Here is a 22,205-nt window from a genome sequence, read left to right on the forward strand (position 1 = left end):
GTGGGGGCAGCCAGCCGGGGACCCTGGCTGGAGCGGGCCTGGCAGCCCAGCCAGGTCACCCCTTGGCCTGTGTTTAAACAAGCTCCCAGGCGGCTGGTTGCATGGAAACCAGCTCTGGTTCCACAGTGACGTGGAGCCCTCCTCGGCGCTGTTTGTTTGGGCCTAGAGTCCTCTCACTGGCCTGCTTGCTGTCTATCTCATTTACACCCAAAGGCCAGCTCTGCATTGCTCAGAGCGCAGGGACAGGGATCAACAAAGGGACAGGGGCTGGGGACCCAAGGAGGGCACAGAGCAGAGGATGGGACCAGTGTGCAGCAGGCAGCCCCACTCCCCAGCCCTGTCTCCAGAGTTCACAGTGGGCGCCAGAGCTGGGCTGGGGGGCGGGGCTGCTCTTTGATTGTGTACAGCCTGCTGAGGTTGGAAATGGCATGCTCTCGTTCACTCACCAGCAGACATTTACTTAGCACCTACTGTGTTCCAGGCCTTGCCCATAGGAGGCTGGGCTGAGCCCTAAACCAGGAACTAGGCCACAGGTTCAGCTGCAGCCTTTGTGTCGGTTGCACAGCCAGTGCCTCCCTCTGGCAGCCTCATCTGTGAAATGGGTATAATGACACGGACTTCCCAGGGAAGGTGCTGGGATTTTGAGACACAAAGCCCCAGATGCAAGGCATCTGCTTGTCCTCCAAGGACTTCCTGGCTGGACTTTTTGAGAGCGAGGAGGAAACCCAGGGGGCCAGACTCTGCTTCCCACGGCTGTTTACCGCACAAACAGGAACATTTGCCGCCGGAGCGCCAGGAGGTGCCACCCAGAAGTCTACTTCTGACATCAGGAGTGGTGAACGGCCCCCAGACAGTTCCATCTTCATTGAGAATCTTGTCGTTTTAATTTTGCAGGGATCTTTTTTGCAGTTTGGAGCCAACAAAACCTTTTTTTAAGTCTCAAATATTTTCCTTGGCCCCGGGCAATATGCCCACAGTGAGCCCAAATGGATAAAACAGCCCTCTGCCTGCCTCCAAATCCCCACCCCAGTTTATTTGTGAAACAGATATAGGATTTTCCAGGGCTTTGGGATAGTCCCCAAAACAAACAGGAATAACTGGAACGTGGCCTACAGATGGTGCGACACGGCTCATGTGCAGAGCAGACCCAAGAAACCTGATCGGTACAGACAGTCCTGTCTCTCCCCACCCCAGCAGCGCCCCACTTATCCTGAGATCTGTGTTCACTCGTCCCTTAAGTCATTTTGTAAAAGAAACCCTGCAGTTTGGGTATCTCCCCCAACTTCCCATCCTATTCAAAATTCTTCGTAGCTCTGTGTACACGCATACAGGCAGGGAGGAACTGGCCTTGGGGGCTCCTGGTGGGGCGTGCTTTGTTGTTAGTTCGATAAAGGGTAGGATTTTGCCCTTTGGCCTTCTGTCCCGACAGACAGCACAGACTCTGTGGGACTCCTCCCCAGGGAATGTGCTTAGCAAGGCTTGGGAGACGCCAGCAAGCTCCGAGGACCACTTCCACCGGGACAGAAGACAGGCCGCCCCTGACTCAGCCTCCACTATTGGCAAGAGGAAGTGATTTTGAGAGTTCTCAATTCTGCCCCCCACCCCCCGACACACACACACGCACAACTCAATGTGTGGTGGGTTTCACTCCCAAAGTGCATCTGAACCTGACAACCCTGGATTTCAGGAGGCCAGCTTGGGGAGGCTCAAGACATGGCCAAGCTCACACTGCTGGGAAGGGGCTGCCTGGGGCTTTCCCCTGCTTTCCTACAATTGGCTGACCAGCTCAGTGCAGGGTCTGACAGTGCCGCTCCAGAAAGTTCAATGGGCTCAAGGCAAAGGGCCCTTGAGTGGTTACACAGGCACCTGCCTCTGTGCACACCTGTGGCCAGGTGTGGGCACTGGGAGGGGGGCTGCAGGCAGGATCCTGCTTTTCCATTCCCAGCAGAGCCCCTCTTGGCGGGTGCACCCAGTGTCAAGGGATTGGAGGGGCAGAGTCAAAGGAGAGAAGGGGAATCCCAGGGCCGGGGCTGGCTGGGCCGGTTCTCCTGAACTCGTCAAGCACGACTCTCCCCTCTCCCCCTGGGGTGGAGCCAGGACCTGGGGCCCTTGCTCTGTCATCACCGAACCAAACTCCCCACGCCAGTGCTTCTCAGAACTCACAGGGGCTGGTCTTGAACTCCAGAACTGGACGCTTCAGGGATGAAGCAGCTGGAAGAGGGCGGGCAGACACAGACGGGGGTTCCTAAGCTGAACCTTAAAAATGGAGGCCAGCCTCTGTGTCCCTTTTCCCAGCTGCTCTGGCCCCTGGTGCCTGGAAGTTTAATCTCTTTGCAGCTTGGATGGGGGTGCCAGGCAGCCTTGGAGGTGGCGAGTGCTTTACAACACAAATAAGGTACTCCTGTGTGCACAGCACCCCCGCCCCCATCACTTTATCCTAGCCAGTTTCCTAGCCAGTGTGCAGTGGGGAGGGGGCACCCACCCACCCGGCACATGAGTGTTCTAGCCTGATGGCCAGTGGCATGCTGGGACTGTTGGAGCTCCAAGATCTCAGGCCCCCTGAACCCCACTCCTACCCCAGGCTCAAGGTGGCCACCAGCATGCAAGTCCCTGGAAGGGACACAGGATGCTGGGGAGGCTGCTGGGCACTGAGGCCAGCAGCCCCAGGTGGCCGTGAGGAAGTGGAATGAGGCCCGGTGTGCCCTCTCCTGCCCAGGGGCCGGCCGGGAGGGGTGCCAGCTCCTACCTGTTGCTGCTGGAAATGCAGCAGCTCCGCCGGACTCATCTCGCCGTTGCTGTCTGCGCCGGGGGCTGTGTCCCTGCCCATGCTGCCTCCAGCCGTCCCTGTGGCCCCAGCACCTCCGCCACCGCCACCGCCACCGTCGGTCTGCCCAGAGAGGCTGCTCACACCATTTTGACCTGACGGAGCCGACCTGATTGTCTCCGAGGCGGATTCCACCATCATGTCGCTCTAACGGGACCTGGAGGAGACAATGGGGAGAGGCTGAGGCTGGACAGGCTCTACCTGGGGCAGTAACCAATGCCCCCCGCCACACAATCACCACCTCATACCCCGCTTCCCCTCTGGGGCGCTCCTCCTCTTCAGCTTCTCTGAGACCCTGCGACCCTTTGTGGGGTGCGGCCTCTCCTTGGCTCTGATGAGGAGAGGCCCCAGATTGGAGTCTCCCCATGTACCCCTCCCCCACACCCCCACTTCCTCAACTTTCAGGAGAGCAGGGGACGGCGAAGATGATGTCCTTGGCTGGTTTGGGCCAGAACGTTAAGGGGAGATGGAGAGGACATCAGCTGGGGGCTGGCAGAGCAAGGCTGAGGCAGGTGAGCCACCTCCCACCCTCACTGCAATGGGTTCTAGATGTCCCCACCTAGACAGGGGGTCCCCCAGGACACTGACGACCCGAATCCCTACTGGGAGCCAGGCACCCAGCCCGGCCTGGCGACTGCAGCCGCCACCCCACTTTCCAGCTTCCATTTGAAAGCTCTGAGCCCAAGATGCCTGGCCCAAAGTAGACAGACGCTCAATGCCATCTCCTCCACGAGAGACGGTTATCACCATGCCAGTCTTACAGGTGGAAAAGCCGAGGGTCCGAACCCAAGACAGGGTGTCAGAGACAGAAATGCCCCCCTCCCACCCTGGAAATGCTGTTTAAGGAGCAGCTGACACATCCCCAGAAACAGGTTACGTTTGGGATGGTCAAGGGCAGTGAGGCAGCGTCCTGAGCTACCTCCCACAACTCATGGGGGTTCTGGTACCTCCGGGACATGTCCTCAAATCCTAGTGAGGCTCCAACAGCCCCAGGGCCCACAGCCCCCAGACAGAAACATGGATTTTGGTCAAACAGGATGTGGTTTGTATCCACCACTGATTTTCACACATCTTAAAACTCCCCAAACCTCGGTTTCCTTGTCTGCCAAGTCATTTAATCCCAGCCTCTTGGAGTCCTTTGAAGAGTCCATAGACAGCACAAGGCACCTGGTGGAGGCAGGCCCCTAGTCCTGATCAGCCCGTTCTCCCGCCACCCAGATGGTGAGGTGGAGGCCTGGGGCTCAAAGAGGTCAAGGACCTGGCCCAGATCACACAGAGAGCATCAAGGGGCAAAGCCACCCAGGCACCCAGCAGCAAGGCTCAGGCAGACCCCATAACCACAGGGCAGCAGCTTAGAGAAACTGCAGGCAGGAACTAGTCTGCTATCTCCCTAGCTCTGTCCCCAAGGCAGCAGCAGTTCCCAGGGCATCAGCATTCCACCCTCCCTCCCCCACCCCCAATATCCTCTCCCATCACTCCCAAAGAACTCTCCTCACTCTCCTAGGCCACTGGTTCTGTCTTGGTCCCTACTGGAAGCAGGAGGGCAGCAGCGTGGGGGACAGACAGCTGCTAAGAGTCCACACGGAGCCACAGCACACGCCACTCCTGCGGGGCCTCGCCCTCTGTGACTCTGGGTGTCCCTGCTCCAGGGGGTCTTCGTGGCCTCTTGGGTGCCCCATGCCAGGTCCCCAAGGGCTGGCTCTCCTCCCACTCCTGAGCTCTGAGGGGAGCTGGGCCAGGGACCAGGGCTAGAACGAGGGTGGCGGTTCGGAAGAGATTGAGCACTTAGTCTCTGGCCTTAATGGCGGTGTCAGCCTGAGGCTAGTGGCCGCCAAATGATGGATGGGGTGGGCGCCACGCTCCACCCGCCAGAGCACAGGGCTCCAGCCCCCTCCCCCTGAAACCACCCACCCACCTTCACCGCCGGGGGAGTGGGGGGCTCTGGGCCTCAACTGTGGGAGGGGGAATAGGGAGACAGCAGGGGCCCACTCTGTCCCCCTCTCAACCAACCCTGGTCCTGCTGGGGGTTGGACAGCAGCTGCCTGCCCCAATTCCAAGTCGAGCTGCTTGGAGATCTGAGAGCTCCTGGGCCCCAGGGGACAAAGACTGGAGCCTCAGGGGTGCGTGCACACGCAGGAGAAAGGAAAGAGAATGGGTAGTCACTTCCTGCACTCACAGGAACACCACAAAGTTGTAGACTAGACAGCAAGTTTGGGAGAAAGGAGAGAAAAAGGAGGGAGGAGGATGCAAGCAGAGGTGTCCTTTTCTTTCCTGTCTTTTTATTTGGGAAGGGGGCACCAAGTGACGCCCAGTGCACAACATAATTGCTGCAATGTGGCGTGTAATAATAGCTATTCAAGGGCCGATCATTCATATTAAACAGGGTGAAGCAAGCCTCTCATTTGCATGCTGAAGATTAGATGCATTTGAAAAGTCATTTCCGCAGGGTGTATGAATGGCATTAATTCCCATGTGGCACACTGTGCCCCCTCCCGGGGCCTTCAGCCTGCTGACACATACCCATCCGCCTTCTTCCCTGCTCCTGCCCGCCCACCAGCGGCCCCCCAGACCCACAGGGCAGGCTCTCCCAGGAGAGTTCTCAATCCTCACCTCTGTGCTCCCAGTACTGAGTGCATGGGCTCTGGATGTCGGAGGCCCAGCCAATTAGGGACAAGATGGGGGGTGCTGGGGGCAGGTAGGAGGGTCCACGAGAGCCTGACCCTGGCTAGGAGAGAAGGCAGGGGCTGGGCTCAACCACACACCAGCTGGGTGGGAACCCTTTGCTTTCCTCTGTCTCTGGGCCCCAGTTTTCCTCCCTCGACACAGGGAGATGGTCTCAGCTCCAGGAGTACAACGACCTGGTCCAGCTTGTGACATGAAGCCACGGGGGTAGTCACTTTCCCAAGAGGCCCACCCCTTGGAGAGCTGGGTGCCTGCTCTGTTACTAGGGTACAAGTCCAGGAGCTCCTCCCCCAGACACCCATTCGCTCAGCAAGGAGCAGCTTGGCACCTGCAGAGAGAAGGGGAGAAGCCCTGGGAACTGGACCATCTGGTCTCAAGGCCCAGCTATGCGACCTTGGGTGAGTCACTGTCACCCAGCCTTCCCAGACACCCCTCCTGTCCCAGGCTGGGGGCAGTGGAGGCGGAGCTATGGGTGGTCCAGGATTTTTTTTTCTGGGGCTCTGGCCTAGCACTTAGGCAGGTCCTTGTCTCCCATCCCCAGGGCTCCCTTGCGCAGAGCAGGGGCACCTAGAGGCTCCCGCAGACACCGAGCTACGGAAGGAAGCTGGGTCAAAGCCACAGCCGCCTCTTCCGCTCTGGGGGCCCCTGTGGGCTGCTGGGGGCTCCCACTTCCCCCAGGGCTCCCAGACTGGGTAGCACGCGCAAAAGGTGAGGGACGCCCTCTGAGCTTGCCCAGGTCTGCCCGTCTGCTCCCAGGCCGGAAGTGCCTAATTCCACCTACCTCAGGGCCAAGGAGGGGTGGATCCAAGGGCGGAGGATGTTTTTTGGGGGGATGGAAAAAGAGATGAGGAGCCCCACACGCGGATAAACCTTTTGTGCCTTTTTGCAGGCCCATATGGTGTAGGGAGTATTAATTACCGTAGCTTTTTAATTAACAATCGCTTAATCTGAGCCGTAACATTTGCCACGACACCCTGCGCCTCACCGCGAACCCGCGCCGCCCGCCCTGCCAACTCATCAATTAATTTTTATTGACGTTTTCTTCCCCAAATAGGCACAATACCAGGGTTTTCCAATTAACACCTCCGCGATCTCTAATTAGTGCAATTAACAGACTGATGGATGCCCGGAGTTTACCCGCGAGGGAAGGAGGGAGGGAGGGGGTGGAGCCGCCCTCAGCGCGCTCCCGCCCCGCTGGGCACACACGTGCACGCGCAGCTGGAGAAGGGATGTGCCCCAGCTCTTAGGGGGCGCAGAAGGGGCGTGGCCACAAGTAACTTGCACCCAGAGCATTGATGGCAGCTGTAATTCAAATAAGCAAGCAGCTTCCAGCTCTTGGGAAAGCTAGAATCTAGTCCGGAGGTAGCAGACATCAGCAGCTGGCAAACCAGAGTCCAGCCCCAGCTCTGTCACCAGCTTGCCTGTGACCGGGATAACGATGAGAGCTCGAACTTAGCACGGTCAGTGGAAAATGGAATTAAACAGTAAATTTATCTTCGGGCAAAATATTTTGAAACCCATGCATTCGAGGGGGCCTCCAAAAAGTTTACAGCAAACGTGTATTCCAGAAACCCAATGTGTGCATCCCAAGAACTTCTGCACCCTAATGGCTTATTTTTAAATTCCATTTCCATGAACTTTCTGACGTGCCCTCAGTTATAATTTATGACTCCAAGAAAGACTAGGAAGCAGACTGCACCACAGGACAGATAAAACTTCTTAAAATAGTTATCATGAAGCGAGAGAGCAGAACAGATGGACCAGGGGATAAACTTCAGCCCATGCCACCTTTGAGAAAGCTGTGAAAACACAGATCTCTGGACCCCAACCCCAGAGACTCCAGTTGAGCGACTCCGAGACTGGGCCTGAGAGCCTGCATTTCCAAACAGCTCCCAGGTGACGCGGACGCTGCTTGTTGGAGGCAGCAGGGCTCCGACGATGGCCACCCCCTTCGGTCATGAGCTTCTTGGCAGCTCACACCACACGATTCCTCTCCAAAAGCCATTCATTCGTTCCCCACGTAGTTGGGGTCTCCTTAAGCCAGGCACTGAGGAGCTACCTGCCAGGGAACTGCCCTTTTCCTAGGTAAATCCGGCATTTGCCTATTTGAAAGTGTAGGTACCAGTTGGAGCTTTGGCCATGAACAAAGTCATTCTTCTCTCTCCTCCAGTGGCTGGCGGGGAGCACCCGTCACCAGCAGTAAGCCTTCATCTATTCATCTGTTCAACAAATATTTGAATACCTCAATGCACCTGGCTCCGTGTGTGCCAGCCCGAACAGAGCAGGGCACAGGCCCTGCTCTCGCAGAGCTTCCGTTCCCCAGAGGGGAGCCAAGTGATAAATAAGGACACAGATGAACAGACAAGCGCAAATAAAAGAAGTTCTATCAAGTGTGAGTTCAGGGATAATGGGATACAATTTAAATGGAAGGGGTCAGGGAAGGCGTGCATTGCTGAGCAAATAGCATTTAGGCCTAGAAATAAAGGAGTGGGCGCTGGCCGAAGTGTATGCGGAATGCAAGGGAAGCAGCATGTGCAAATGCCAGAGCTGTCTTTGAAACGGACACATCTCCGGATCATATAAAGACTCACAGGAGGGGCTGGTGCTGTGGCGTAGTGGGCTAAGCCTCTGCCTGTGGCACTGGCATCCCATATGGGTGCAGGTTAATGTCCCAGCTGCTCCACTTCCGATCCAGCTCTCTGCTATGGCCTGAGTAAGCAGTGGAAGATGGCCCAAGTCCTTGAGCACCTGCATCTGCGTGGGAGACCTAGAAGCTCCTGGCTCCTGGCTTCAGATCAGCTCAGACCCAGCTGTTGTTGCCATCTGGGGAGTGAACCAGTGGAAGGAAGATATCTCTGTCTCTCCCCCTCTCTGTAACTCTGCTTCTCAAATAAATAAATATAATTTTTAAAATGAATAAGATTCACAGGATACTACACAGAACAGTGCAGGAATGGCTTACACTCCTATTCTTTTCTCTCTCTCTCTCTCTCTTTTTTTAATGTTTATTTGAAAATCAGTTACACAGAGAGAGGAGAGAGAGAGAGAGAGGTCTTCCACCTGCTGGTTCACTCCCCATTGGGCCACAACGGCTGGAGCTGTGCTGATCCAAAACCAAGAGCTTCCTCCAGGTCTCCCATGTGGATGCAGGGGCCCAAGGACTTGGGCCATCCTCCACTGCTTTCCCAGGCCATAGCAGAGAGCTGGATCGGAAGTGGAACAGCTGAGTCTTGAGCCAGCACCCACATGGGATGCCGGTGCTTCAGGCCAGGGCATTAACCCGCTGCACCACAGTGCAGCAAGGGACACATAGCAGAGGGCTTTTCAAAGCCATGAGCACGGATCCTACCAGTAACTGAAGGCTGCTTTCCAATCCAAGGACCCAGGAATGCTCTCCCCCATTAGCTCTGGTCCAGAGGTCCACCAGCCTCAGGCCTTCAGGTGAGAGGAGGGTCCTTGGGCAGCGGCCACCTGGGCAGCTGCCTTATTCAGCCAGCCACTCATTCGCCACTCTGCCTGCCTCATTACCTTTGTGACACTGAGCCCTGAGGTCACCAGTTGAGTCCTGGTTTCCTTGTCTGTAATTTGGGGCTAATACCAACAACGTTGAGGGTTTGCTGTAGAATCACATGGCACAAGAGTCAGCATTGTAGCATAGCAGCTTAAGCCTATGCTTGTGACATCAGCATCCCACATCCAAGTACTGGCTGGGGTCCTTCCTACTCTGCTTCCTATCCAGCTCTCTGCTATGGCCTGGGAAGACAGCGGAAGGTGGCCAAGTGCTTGGGCCCATGCACCCACGTGGGAGACAGGATGGAGTTCCTGGCTCCTGACTCCCACTTGGCCCATACTTGGCTATTGTGGCCATTTTGGGGAGTGAACCAGTGGACAGAAGATCTGTCTCTCCTTCTCTCTCTGTTGTTCTGCCTTTTGAATAAATTTTTAAAAAAAATCTTTATAAAGAAAACACTGTAGAAAGACATTCAGAGGAAGGTAGTTACTGTGACTGCACTGAGAACTCGGCACACCCTGCTGCAGGCCAACTCTGGGCCATGGTTTCAAAGTGGATCCCATGCCATCCCCCTTCCCAGCCCTCGGCTTAGCACTTGAGGTACGTGAAGGGGACGCAAGGGTTAGACTGTGGCGGCTACTCCGAAGCAGGCCCTAAAAGCTGAGCTGCCGATGTGAGTCCCACAGCTACTGGGCTGTCTGAGCATGCCAGCAGCTTCTCTCCCCAGGCACATGGAGCTCTCTGGGTTCCAGAAAACCTGATCACTCTCTGGGCCCCTGCCTGCCCTGGACTTGGGAACCCCCCTCGCGTAGGTCAGAGGCTGACACCCTAGCCTGTCCTCCCCCCACTTTGTCCAGCCTGAATGTCCCCTAAATGACTTGTAACATCCTAGGAGCCACCTGCCCCAACTCTGGGAACCACTCAAGGCCTCTTCTGAGCACAAGAGTGCAGACTTCTGGGAGCTTAGAACAAGGGGCGGGGTGGAGGGGTGGGAGGGACCTCTTTCTGCAAGGCGGCAACAAAGCTGCTGATTTGGGAGGGGAGCCCCCATCCAGCTACTGCCTGTTCCAGGTTCTCACCCAAGCTTCAAATCACTTTATTTTCTAACCCTAAAAGTAACAGACATTTTTGGTAGCGTACTTTGAAGGGATTAAAAAAAAAAAAAAAAGAGTAAAAGAAAAAAATAAAAGAAGGAATCCTCACAATCATACTAGCCAGCTAGGCAGCCTTTTGGTGATAGCTCCCTCCAGTCAATCCCCTTTCGCTCTCTTTGGGCACATAAACATTTAAAAAGTGAAATTGGGGTCATAATCTGTCCACGATTGAATTTTCCTATTTTTCCACTCACCACTTACTATCATAAGCATTTCCACATGACTTCAAATATTTTAGGCAACGGTATTTAATGGTCACATAGTTGCTTGAGTGGGCTGCATGTTCCAGAATTTATTTAGCCAATCCCCTGGAGTAACAGCTAGACTGTTACCTATTTTTTTACTATGACTCTGCAGGAAACTCCTTTCTGGGAAGAGGATGCTCTGCATTTTTTGACCATTTGCCTGGGATGCGTGTTTAGAAGGTGCACTTGCCTATTTCTGAGGCTCCTGATACATTTATCCTCTACTTGATGCCCATATAATTCATACGGGTCTGCCCCCTGCAGCAGCGCACCTGTGTCTCTGCAGGCTCCCGGGCCCTGTCTTCCTGTCCATTTCCCTCCATTCCTGCCAGCTCTTTCCCCAGGATAGGTTCGGATCCTGTCGGGAGCGTGGAAAACTCAACACTGCACACTCTGGGCCGGGGGTGGGGGTCAGGAGGGCTTTCCTTGCCCTTGACCCTGAGCTCACAGGGCCCTAGGGCCTGGACAGATGGGGTGAATGAGACACAGCCCTTGCATTCAGAGGACTCCTGAGCTGGCAGAGGAGAAAGACACACACAGGCAAAACACGCTGACAGGTAAGTACACCTCCAAAAATAAAGCCCTTGCTCTCAGGGTTTCACTGAGGTGCCCGCCTGTTGTGTCAAGGGTATTCGCTCCACTACATTTTGCTACCATGCTCACTTCCAGAAAACAATAATAGAATTTAGATGCTTATAATGGCACAAGGAATTTTTGAAATCCACGCCTGGGAGGGGTCTTCCCACAGTCCAAGGGAAATGCACATTAGGAGCAAGTCGTGCACGGATTTCAAAACAGACTTCCCGTTGAACACTGCTTTCCATGAAGTTTTTGAAGTCATCCCTTACAGCAGAATGGGAGAATTAAAAAAAAAAAAAAAAAAAAAGCGCCTACACACCTAGGCCCCCAGGGGTAGGACCCAGGCTTGGCTAAGTAAAAAGCTTTCTCAAGTATCCTGAGGTTCAAATGCAGTCAGAGTTGGGGCGTTCTGCCCTGTGCACGCACAGCTTTACAACTCAGGGGTGCTGGCGGCATGAGAGTAGGGCCCCCCCGTCAGGCCTGGGCACAAAACAGCAGCCATGCCCTTGCAGGGGCCCCATCTTACCTCAGGAAGGACCCACGCTTCCAAGGTGCCCAGGGACTTGTCAAGGTCACTTGGCTGCTTGCTAAGAGAAACCAGGTGGCTCTTCCGATCCCACACCAGTGCTCCTCCCCACGTAACCTGCATGTCCCTCACCGCCACCCCCCAGCCTACCTTTTGCTGGCCCTGGTGCTGGCCCAGGAACGGCTCAGCCAAGCCCTGGCAAGGAGGCTCCCTCCACACGCCTTCCTGCTACCGTGACCAGAAGGAAGGCTTCTCAATAAAGGGGAAAAGAGAGCGCGAGCGGGAACCAAAGATCCCACTCCATCTCATTAAGAAAGTAAACATAAGAGCCATCTAAGTGTCTAATTAAGCTTCTAATTAGTCCCTGCTTGTTACTAATGCAAATTAGATTACTCCGCTTAACTACAGCATGTCCACAACACCCTTGTTAATTGCGGCCTTTTGAAATTAAATTACTCCCTAATTAGCATATCAAAGCCATTGATTCGGCGCTGGGAAAGATGAGGGCAAGAGAAGCCGAATGCCAAGTTTGGTTAATCAGAGATGGCTAATTAAATAGTGACGTCTTCCGTGGGGGGCCTGCTGGCTAAGGGGTAGGGGCAACTCGCCCAGGGCCCAATCGGCCATCTGGAGCTTGGCTCTGGTGGTGCCCCTGGCATCAGGGGCTCCTGCGGGTCTGTGACAGACCACTGGCCTAGCTCTGCCTGGGCGCCGGCTGCTCTGCCCAGCCTTCCTTCACCTCCCCAGACGACTTGTGGGCACGGCATTCCAAGTGGTCTTGCGCATCCAAAACCCAGTCACACAGGAAGATGCAAAGTCGCAGTGCCCTTCCGAGGCTCTCCGTTCCCAGACAGGATCCAGAAGTGTGAGCTCTTCCCTAGGCCCCATCTGCACGTCCCTCCTGGAGAGAAAGCCCTCCCTCCCCCCAGCAAAAAGTCCAGAGAGAGAGTAAGCTGGGGGCGGGGTGGGAGGGCAGGGAAGAGGGTGAGGCTTTTATGGAGGGGCTCGCCTTGGCAGGGCAGGTTTGGCCTCAGCTTGGGGACAGCCTCCTGCAGACATAGGCCTTAGGATCCCCTCCATGTAGAAAGAGAGCTGCTCATGCCACCAGTTCTTAGTGGCTGGGTAGGAATTAGATTTGGGTCAGGGGTCCTCACTGGTCTTCTCTCCAGTCTTTCAGACAAGGGCCCCTAGATTTTCCTTGAAGAATGCTGGATGACTCTAACCAAACGCCCTGGCAGCTTGGCAGTTGGGGGGGGGGGGGCAGGGAAGAAGCAGAGGGCACTAAGAGGCAGCTGCTACTCCCTCACAGTCTATCCTTGCCACGCGGAGCTCACAGGGTCTGGGTTTTCCACACTGAGGGTGCTTATGTGCAGCTCTCCACAGTAATGAGCAGGGGCGTCTCAAGAAGACTCATGGGGTGAAGGTAGTCCACATGTGACTTCAGCCCTCCCGGCCAGCATTGCTCAGAGGCAAGTTCCACTCAGCTGTGGGACCCCGGGCCTTTCAAGTGAGAGTGATGACCGTCACCACCTGGAGGGTCCCCCAGGGCTGCTGGGAGGATGAGAACAAGCACAAGTCCTCCACCCGGGGTCTCTGCTGGCCACCTCATTCCACCTGCCACCAATCTTGCCCATGCTTCCTAATGGAAATGCCTCGTAGAACAATCCCCCCCAGCCCCACCCCCAGCTTTCAGGGATGTGGGGTGTGCACACGCCAGCAGGTGCCACACACCTGTGCCCTCGGCCCTGTACTGAAGGGGTCAGCCCATCTGGGGCACTGGTTCCTAACTAACTCTCCTAAAAAAGGGTGGAACAAGAGCAAAGACCAGATGGCCAAGGGAGGCCCTGCTTGGTCCTGTGCTCCCTCCCTGCTCCCTCCAACCAGGGTGCAACCCACCCCCACCACCAAGTCCCTCACCAGAAGCACCTGGAGCATATAAGGTCAGGGTCAGGGCCAAATTCCCAAAGGGTGAATGAAGTTTGGTTCATTTAAGGAGAGATCAAACGGGGCCCAGGGCAGAGGAAGTCCCCCTGCTCCCCACCACAGAAAAGATGAACCCCAGCTAGTACACAGCCCAAGAGGCAAAGGGGCCCAGAGCACTGGTTTTGTTTTAGAAAATACGTGAAATTAAAAGCAAGGCAGGAAAAGAGAAATGGGGGGGGGGGAGGGGAGAGCTGTCCCGGTGTGAAGGGGGAGGGGCGACGGCAGCGCACCAGGGCCAAGCCGCAGCCTGCCTTGCGGAGCTCTCGCTCCCTACGAGATTCAATTAATTGATAACAAGAGGCATCAAATTAATTTCTGGAGGATGTGAGATTCTGATGAAGGGAAATCTCGTTGATGGGGATCGGGTGGGAGGGGGCGGGCAGCGCCCCTTTTAATCAGCTCAGGTGCCCAACTGGGTGGCTGGGTCCCGGGCCCGGAGCTCCACAGCGCCCCTCTGGGGACAGACCCACAGGGCAGGAGGCTCCGGACACTTCTGGAACAAAGAGTGTGTGCTTGGCGACCTCTGGGGCTCTTCCTGGCTCCCAACACGCAGCTTGGGGAAGGGAAGGCGGGAGAATGGTCCTGCAGATGCTCCCTGACCAACTGAGGCCCAAAGAAGCAGGCCAGGTGGTGCCTGAGCCGCGGCCGCGACCGCGACCAACCGAGGTAGGAAGTGGACTGCTGGGCGCTTCCTGGGGCCCCTCCCCGTGTGCCCGAGAGAGTCCAGACCTTGTTTACCACCAACTCACAAAGTCTTCCCGAGCACAAGGGATACAGCTCTCGGCCTGGGTGGCCCTCTCTGAAAGACAGAGGCCAGAAGGCCTGAGCCACTCCCCCGGACCCCCAGACACCAGTTGGAGCTGCCTGGCCCGGCCGACATTTTCTCAGCACCGCGGTGGGGGGGGGGGCCACAAACACAAGGGGCTGCATTCCCAAGCTCAAGTCTCCAGCAACGTCAAGTGCGGCTCACGCTGATATGCGCTCTGGAGCTCAGGGGGAAAGCCAGCTGGGGGGAGCAGTCCAAAGAGAGAGTGAGAGTGCCAGGCTGGCTCTCTGGGGGAAATCCTGGAGCCTTCCTGAAAGAGGGGTTCTCCCATGGGCGGACTCTGTACCCTCAACACAGCCCGTCACCACAGGAAGCACCTCTGGCTCCAGGAAGCTGGCACTTGGCTTCCCAAGTGCTTATGGCAGCTGCCCCTCGGAAATCCTGGGGCTCCATCTCCCATCCAAATCTCGCCAGAGCACCCTTCCCGTCCAGGATGGGATCTGCATCTGCTCAGGGAACCCCTGAAGGAAAGAAAGGACAGCCCACTGCCACCCTACCTTGGCCCAACTTTTCCAGGCCTGGCTCTCCTGGAAAAGTCTAGAAACCTTCTCCCAGGAATATGGAGCCAGGACGCTAATCCACACTCAGGCCTGCCTCAGCCACGGCCCATCCTGCTCCCGACTCTTCCCGGGTGGGCGCCAACATCCTGTCTTGGCTGGGGGAGGTCAGGACAGCCAGCACCCGAGAGTGGCACTCCGGCACTTGCTCCATTTCTGGTTTTCCAGGTTGCAAGTGAACCACTGCTTGTATCACCTCTTCCCTGGGCCCCTCCTGCCTGTCCCTGCACACAGTAGGGGCTCCACCTCATTTGTTAAATGGACTCCATTCCCAGGGCCATTGCTTTGCACCCCTCCCTCCCTTTTTGGCAGTCAGAATCTGGGTAGCTTCCACACCCACCAGCCCTGCCTGCCTTGAACAAATGCCAGAGGGTCTGGATTCTATACACTTTGTACTGTCCAGGAAAACCACGATCTTGACCCCCTCCCCAAATCAGGTGCCATCAGAACCCCCTGGCTGGGAAAGTTAACACCATTGCCATCTTGCACGAAAACCGATCCCACCTAGCCTTGGGCTTCAGTGGGGCAGAGCATGGGGTCCAGGGAGGTGGGCAGAGCACCTGGGATTTGGGACACAGACTGCATGGCTACCACTCAGGCTGGGAAAGAAAAAAAAAAAAAGAAAGGTGCAAGGCTGAGCTAGAGGGAGAGCCAGGAAAAGACCGCAGTCTGAGGGCACCAGGCAGGCCCAGGCCTAGACACCACAGCCCCACACCCTATCCACACAGGTACCTTTTGCACGGGGAGCTCTTGCTTGCTAACGCTGCAGGCTCTGTAGGAGCTCCTCTTCGCAAAGCCCAGCCACAGAGCACAGAGCAGGGCGGGCTCCTGCTGGGATCCCGGCTCCGCTCCGCAGAAGTGGCCTGCATGAGGGCGGGTATTTCCACCAAGACGCTCCAGATGCACTGCCAGAGCCAGCCAGCAACTTCAGGCTGACCTCATCAGGAGGAGGTCCCAAGCGGGTCACACACCTGCCCGAAGGCTGTGCAGGCTGGAGTCTGCACATCCTAGAAACCTTCCCTTTCAGAGAGAGAGGTTACTCGCCATGCCCCCCCCCCCCACTGCCCTGTATTCTGGGGAATTATCCCTCGGCTCTGTATTAGTCTCCATCAGCAGGTATGAAAGGCCAGGCTCTGAGTCCACACCCTCCCTTAAAGAGCAGACAGGAAGGGAAGATAAAGCCTACACACTAGAGGGAGGAGAAAAGCCGGGGGGGGGGGGGGGCAGCTCCCCCACCACCAGAGGCTCAAGCCCTCTGGGTTACACTGGGAGGCAGAAGCCCCACATCTCAGTCCTCGCTCTGCTACTGCACCGTTGCCACCTCCGTGTCATCTCAGACAAGTCACCTCCTCTCTCTGGGCTTCATTTTTCCCAACTCATAAAATGAAGGTTAATCCTCCAGCATTTCCAGGACTCTGCCCAACGCGTGGCCCGGCCGAGCTGGCAAACCAACAACGACAAAAGTCACCCGGTGCCCAGCACTCCTCGCGCCCAGCATCAAGCAAGGTGCTTCCTGTCGGCTCCTAGACAGACTCTCCAAGGTGGGTAGCACTGACCTACTTTACAACCTAAGAAAATGAAGGTTCCAAGAGCTTAATTAAGCTCCCCAGAGTCCCAACTCCACTGCCAAGTTCCAAAGCCCTTTCCACTCAGACACGTGCTGCGCTCTGGGAGGCCCCAGTCCCTTGCACTGGCTTCCACAGTGCTGGAATCAAGTCTCAGGTAGCTGCACCAGCCATGGACCCTCAGGTCCCGGTCAAAGCTAGCACGTTTGCCTTCCCTGGGCCCGGCAGGGCTGTGATGGTGGTGCCACTTGAGAGAAAGGACGCTTGAGGAGCCCTCGGATGGCCGGGCTCATTACTTCACACGATGGGGGCTGTCTGAGAAGCAGAACTTGTGCCTGCTTGGGATGGGAGTGGAGGGGCCTGGAAGACAGGCAGTGGGGCAGTAAAGGGCTAAGGTGAGGGAAGGAGGGTTAAGACTAGCAGGGTAGGCTTCCAGCTTCCTGGGGAGGGGCCCCTCCCCCCTCTCCCCTCCAAGCTCACACCTCTTCTCTGAAAGACACTCAGCTCCCACCCTCCCCTCCCTGCTGTGGAAGCCTCTCTCTCCAACCCCAACAAAGTGAGATCCAGGGAGCGGACCCCAGCCCGCACGTTGTGGGCACCCCAGTACCCAGCCTGGGACCTGCCCAGACAGAATGGGGGCTCAGTAGACGTGCGAGGAATTACTGGATCAAAAGAAAGTGGCCCAGTCTCCCCCTTCCTCTCCCCAAGGAAGAGGTGTGTTTAGAGTAGGGGCCCAGCAGGATATGCACATTCCTGGCAAGAAGGGACCTACCTGCCTGAAGCCAAAAAGGAAGTTTCTGGCCTAAGGCGGAGGAAGGGGGATGGGGTGTCTTGCCAGGGTGTGTGTGGAGGGCACTTACAAAGAAAGAAGCAGGCCCAGCCTGCCCCGCCCAGCCATCCTCCAGCCTGGAATCTGGCCTTTCCTCTCCCGGGGCTCAGGGCTTCCCCAGTTCCACAGTTCCTGGGAACCCACCCATGGCTGGGAGACACAAACCCCACCCAGGGGCCCAAACTTCAGTGCCAGGAGAGAAAGTTCCCACAGTATCCCCCGACTTGGTGCCAGGGCCAGTACCAGGATAAAGCAGGGGCATGAGGGTCCAGGAGGGAGAGCTTCAGAGGTCACTGGGGGCTAGGGCGCCAGGGCAAGGTGGCACCCACAGCCCCACCTCCTTCCCACACCACCTGGCCTCCCTTAGTGGGACCAGCACCAGACATGGAGCCCCCAGCGAAGTCTTTAGATACCCAGACGTCGGGAGGCAGGGAGGCAGGCAAGCTGCCCAGATGCCCCCAGCACAGCCCTGGTAGTGCCCTCCCTCCTGCCACAGGCCACGAGAGCGCAGAACCCTCAGCAAGACAAAGTTTCTCAAGTTAAACACACACACACACACACACACACGCACACACGCACACACGCACACACGCACACAGGCACACACGCACACAGGCAAGCAAGCAAGCCTGCCGACTTCCCCAGCGGTTTTCCGCGGGGGCGGGTAAAGGTTGTCTGAGGCTCACAGCTCCCCCTGAGCAGCCTGGTCGCAGTCCGGCCTCTGGTCCCTGTGCCCACCTGCCGGCCCACCAGGAGCGTTGTGGGCTCTGGGTACCCGCGGCCCCGCACGGCCTGGCCGCCAGGGAGCATTGCTAGTAGCACCTCCGCAGAGAGCGAGCTTATGGGTTGGCGGCTGGACGGATCCGACCCTCCCTCAACGTCGGGTGGCACTGACAGCCCGGCTCTCCTCCTTTCTGCGTGGTAGAAGGGGCGCCCGGGTGAACCCCAGCAAGTGGCCCTCAGTCTGCGCCATGGTGACCGGTAATTCCAGACCCAGCACAGTCCATGCCAGGACGGGCTCCGTCGGGTGCTTAAAACCAGCGGTGAAGATGCTCAAGTTCAGGTAAAAACCCGCATTGGCCAAAACGCTCTAGGGCTTCCTCGGGCACCACAGTAGAGGCCGCCCCGCAGCCGGGTTTGCTCCTCGGGGGCCCCCCACCCCTCTCCCCGGCTCCGGGTGCCGGGCCATTGGTCATGAGACCGGTTACTGGGGCGCTGGACATGCCAGTGACCTCAGGATGCCTAGACTCCCCGGGTGCCGGGGGAGTGAGGAAGCGGCCAGGCAGGGGAGGCACGGGCCGCTCTCCCAGGTGCAGGTCTCCGAGTTCCCTACCCTTTTCCTACAGTTGAGGGGGTCGGGGATGGGACAGGGTGGGTTTACAGGTGGCCCCAATTGGGTGAGAATAGGGAATCCGCTGCCATCAGGGCCTCTGCCTCCAAATCCGCATCCCGCGAATTTAGCAAATTAATCACACGGCCCTTTCCCGGCGCGGCTGGGACCCCAGGTCGTTCAGGGCACTCCCGAACTCCAGAGCCGCGGGCTCTCCTCCGGCACAACCCAGGGAAGTTTGGCCGCTGTTGAAGGGGAGCGCGAGGCGGAGCGCCGCCGGCATGGCCGTCGGGCACCGAGAAGCGTTTGGGGGGTTGTCCCAGGGAGACACCAGAGCCCCTGGGCGTGGGGTGGGGTCTTGCTCGGCCACGCCGGGACACTCTTCCCTGCTGGCCTCCGGCCTGGGGCCGCTCCCTCCTTGGTGGGGCGGAAGCTCTCCCCAAATGCGGCGAGTAGGGGAACGGCCCCCCACCCTCCGATTGCGGGGCTCCAAATCACAGGGAGCACCTTCAGACGCTCCGAGGTCCCCAAGAACTTTTCCACTGGATCTCAGAGCAGCGTGAGGGATGGGGAAACGCAGACACTGCTCCCGGCACTTCCGAGGTGCGCCCTCGGCGGGACCCAGGCGAACCGCGGGTCCCTCTGCCTGCGACGCCTCTCGGGGTGTCCCGCACACAATGCAGTTGGGGGAGCCCACTTGCCTTCCCTTCTCAGCCCCGGCTGGTCCAGCCCGGGAAGGAGTCTTTGTCTGACTCGGGGCAAGGGGCTGTCGCGCCCCCCTAAACCCCATTCCCAGCGGCCCGGCGGGTCGGGGGGGAGGGACGAGGGCGCAGCCCAGATTCTGGGGGAAGGGCGGGTCTCAGTAGCCACTCCAGACACCCCCACCCCCGCCGGCCTCCGGCCTCCGGCCGCCCGCCGCCCCCCGCCCCCATCGCCGCGCCGGGGCCCCCACCTGTTCCCTCCGTAGCTCCGGCCCGCGGGGGCCCGGCCAGGGGCGGAGTGTCGCGGCTGCGTGGGGTCAGTGCGCTGGGGCCGGCCCTGGCTGGAACAAAGTGCGCCAGCCGGGGCCCGGCTCGTCCCGGCGCCCGGCGCGGCTCCGGCGGGCAGTTTGCAAACACAAAGTGAGCCAGGAGCAGGCGAGAGTGCGCGAGCGAGGGAGTTGGTCTGGGCGCCGGCCCAGCCCCCACCCGGTGCCGGCCCGGCCCGCCACCTACCTGTCCCGCCCGGCCGCTCCGTGCGGGCTCCGGCCCGTCAGCCCGCGCGGGGCATGGGGCTCGCTCGGGGCGCAGCCGGGCCCGCCGCCGCCCGCCGGGGCTGCCCCTCCGCGCCGGCCCGCGCCGCGCAGCTCTCGGGCGTCCTCCCCGCCGCCGCGCTGGCCGCCGCGCGCCTCAGCCCCGCCGGGGCATCGCACTCTGTGGGCAGCTCGGCTCGCCCGGGCTCTGCTCCTCCTTCCCGGTGCTCCCGCGACGCTCGTCCGCTCGCTCCGGCTCCCGAGCTCCGGGACCCCGGCGTCCCCGCCCCCGGCCCAGCCCTGGTTCCGGCCCGGGCTCCTCCCCGCCGCGCCGCCGCCGCCGCCCGCGCCGCGCCCTCCTCGCGGGCCGGGGGCTCCGTCCCGGCCGCCGGCCGCACCGTCCGGTCCGCAGGGGTGGCCGGCTCCAGACTCCGAGGGGCTGCGACTGAGCCCGGGCTGCGAGTGGCTGCGAGCGGGCGGCGCGCGGGCGGGGCGGGCGGGGACGCGGGAGGAGGGTGGAGGGGAAGGAGGGAGCGCGCCGAGAGCTAGGGAGGAGGGAGCGGCGAGCGGCGCGGGGAGGGGAGGCCAACTTCTAGCGCTACCATAATTCGCCTAAAGCAGGTGCAGCCGCTTTCCCCCCGCGAGACCGCCGGCCGCGCGCGAGCGAAGACCACGTGGACCAAACTTGAGGGGAGGGAAAACTGGGGACGTGGGCCGAAGACGCGGGGCCGCGGGTCGGAAAGAGGGGGCAAGGCGTTGAGATCCCGAGGGTTCGGCCTGGCCCGGGACTAGTGCCGCGGGGACCCTTTGCAAACCCCGGCCCTTTCGCCGGGAGTCTGGAGGTACGGCCACGTCCCGCTCGCACACGGTTCACTGGTTCTCCGCGGGCTGCGCCCGGCGCGGGGAGTGGCCGGGGGCCCCAAGCCCGGAGCTGGCGTCGGGCGGAGGCCCTGCCCTGCCTCCCCGCTGCTCCCCACTGCGCGGGGGCTGTGGGTGGGCTTTCTGAACCTGGGTGGGGGCGGGGAGGCCCCGGGGGGCTTTTGTAAACCCCCCCCTAGCCCGTGCAGCCGCCCTCCACCGAGGGGGAATTTCCCGGAAAGCGCTCTGCGAACCAGAGCAGGAGGGGACCAAGGGCACAGCGAAGTGCGAAGTTGAGGCGACTACCCGGACACATTCGCCAGTAAACAAAATTCAGTCTCAGAATGCGGCTTTTGCGCCGGGACTGGAAAGACAGCGGCGGCGGCGGCGGCGGGGTGTGTTTGGGTCGGGAGGGGGAAGTCCGGGAGAGGAAAGGCCCGGGATCCAAAGGGGCGGGCTCTGTTGGTAGCAGACGCCCCAGAGGCCGTAGAAATCTGCATAGATCCTCCCCGCAGCCCTCCGCGCCCGAGACACTGTCCGTCCATCCGTGAGAGCTGAGCTGGGCGGGCGAGGTGAAGGGGGCTCCCCAGCCCAGAGACGCCTGGTCCCCGTAACCAAGGGAGGGCCCCGCTGTGCAGTGAGGACAGGAACGCAATGGCTCTTTTTGAAAAAAAAATTTTTTTTTATTAGGAGGCAGAGAGAACTCTCATCTTCGGGTTCACCCTTCCGTCAATAGCCAGGGGGCCAAAGCAGGAGCCAGGAATTTAATCCAGGTCTCCCAAATGGGTGGCAGGAACCTAATTACTGAAGTCATGGCCGCTGCCTGCCTCCCGCTGGCTTCGAGGGTCCCAGTTAACAGAAACCTAGAATAAAGAGCAGGAGCTGAGGATTGAACCCAGGCACTTGGGCATGGGAGTGAGAGCCAGGCAGTGGCTCCCGAAGCCTCTCCTGGCCCCAGTTACCCTAGGCAAGTGGGCAAGGGGCGGGCAGGCAGACAATGCTTCTGTGGAGAGAGAACTGTCTTTTTTTTTTTTTTTTTTAACCTTTTCGGAAGGTGCAACAGCCAGAAGTAGTTGTAATGTTAGTGTTATCTGCCCAGATCCAGATCTTACATATTTGCCCTGTTGGGCAGGTGTGACAAGTCCAGCTGGAGCCTTTGGGATCTCTGGGTGTGAAATTGTTGGGGGACATCTCCAAATGCCATTTATTTGGATATCGTGGTGTCCTTTCCTGTGTAGCAATAGCAGTGGCAATAATAAAGGAGCAGCTGGCACCACATGCCAGGCCTATTGATTGGCTCATTTAATTGGCACAGGAACCCTATGAGGTAGATCGTTCTGCAATCTTCATTTTGCGGAGAAGGAAACTGAGGCACAGAAAGATCACACTACTTGTCCAGGTGTCCATAGCTGATTAAACAACACAGTGAGAGCCACCTGGGTTGAGCACAGGGCACTAGCTCGTGGGGTCCTGGATACAGCACTGCTGCTGTAGGTTACGGGTAG

The 22,205-nt window shown here is 58.6% G+C and overlaps 1 protein-coding gene across 9 annotated transcripts in view; it reads right to left on the reverse strand.

Moving 5' to 3' along the window:
* LOC127486595 (forkhead box protein P4) overlaps positions 1–20,404 on the reverse strand; it is a 68,208-nt gene extending 47,804 nt beyond the window's left edge. For 5 of the 9 annotated variants that reach the window (XR_016211736.1, XR_016211735.1, XR_016211734.1 and 2 more), the window contains exons 1-2: positions 19,826–20,404; positions 2,747–2,981 (exon numbers count right to left, since the gene is read on the reverse strand). Coding sequence is in view for 5 of the 9 variants with exons in the window: in XM_070048168.2 (XP_069904269.1) it covers positions 2,747–2,965 (219 nt within the window). In the remaining 4 variants the exon portion in view is untranslated. The remainder of the gene's footprint in view (positions 1–2,746; positions 2,982–19,825) is intronic. The other 4 variants (XR_016211737.1, XM_070048171.2, XM_070048172.2 and 1 more) reach the window with 4 other exon arrangements.
* Between the last annotated feature and the right edge of the window lie 1,801 nt (positions 20,405–22,205).

This window comes from Oryctolagus cuniculus, chromosome 8 (genome assembly GCF_051225735.1).
Source record: "Oryctolagus cuniculus isolate XC-2025 breed Fujian yellow rabbit chromosome 8, ASM5122573v1, whole genome shotgun sequence".
Taxonomy (NCBI): Eukaryota; Metazoa; Chordata; class Mammalia; order Lagomorpha; family Leporidae; genus Oryctolagus; species Oryctolagus cuniculus.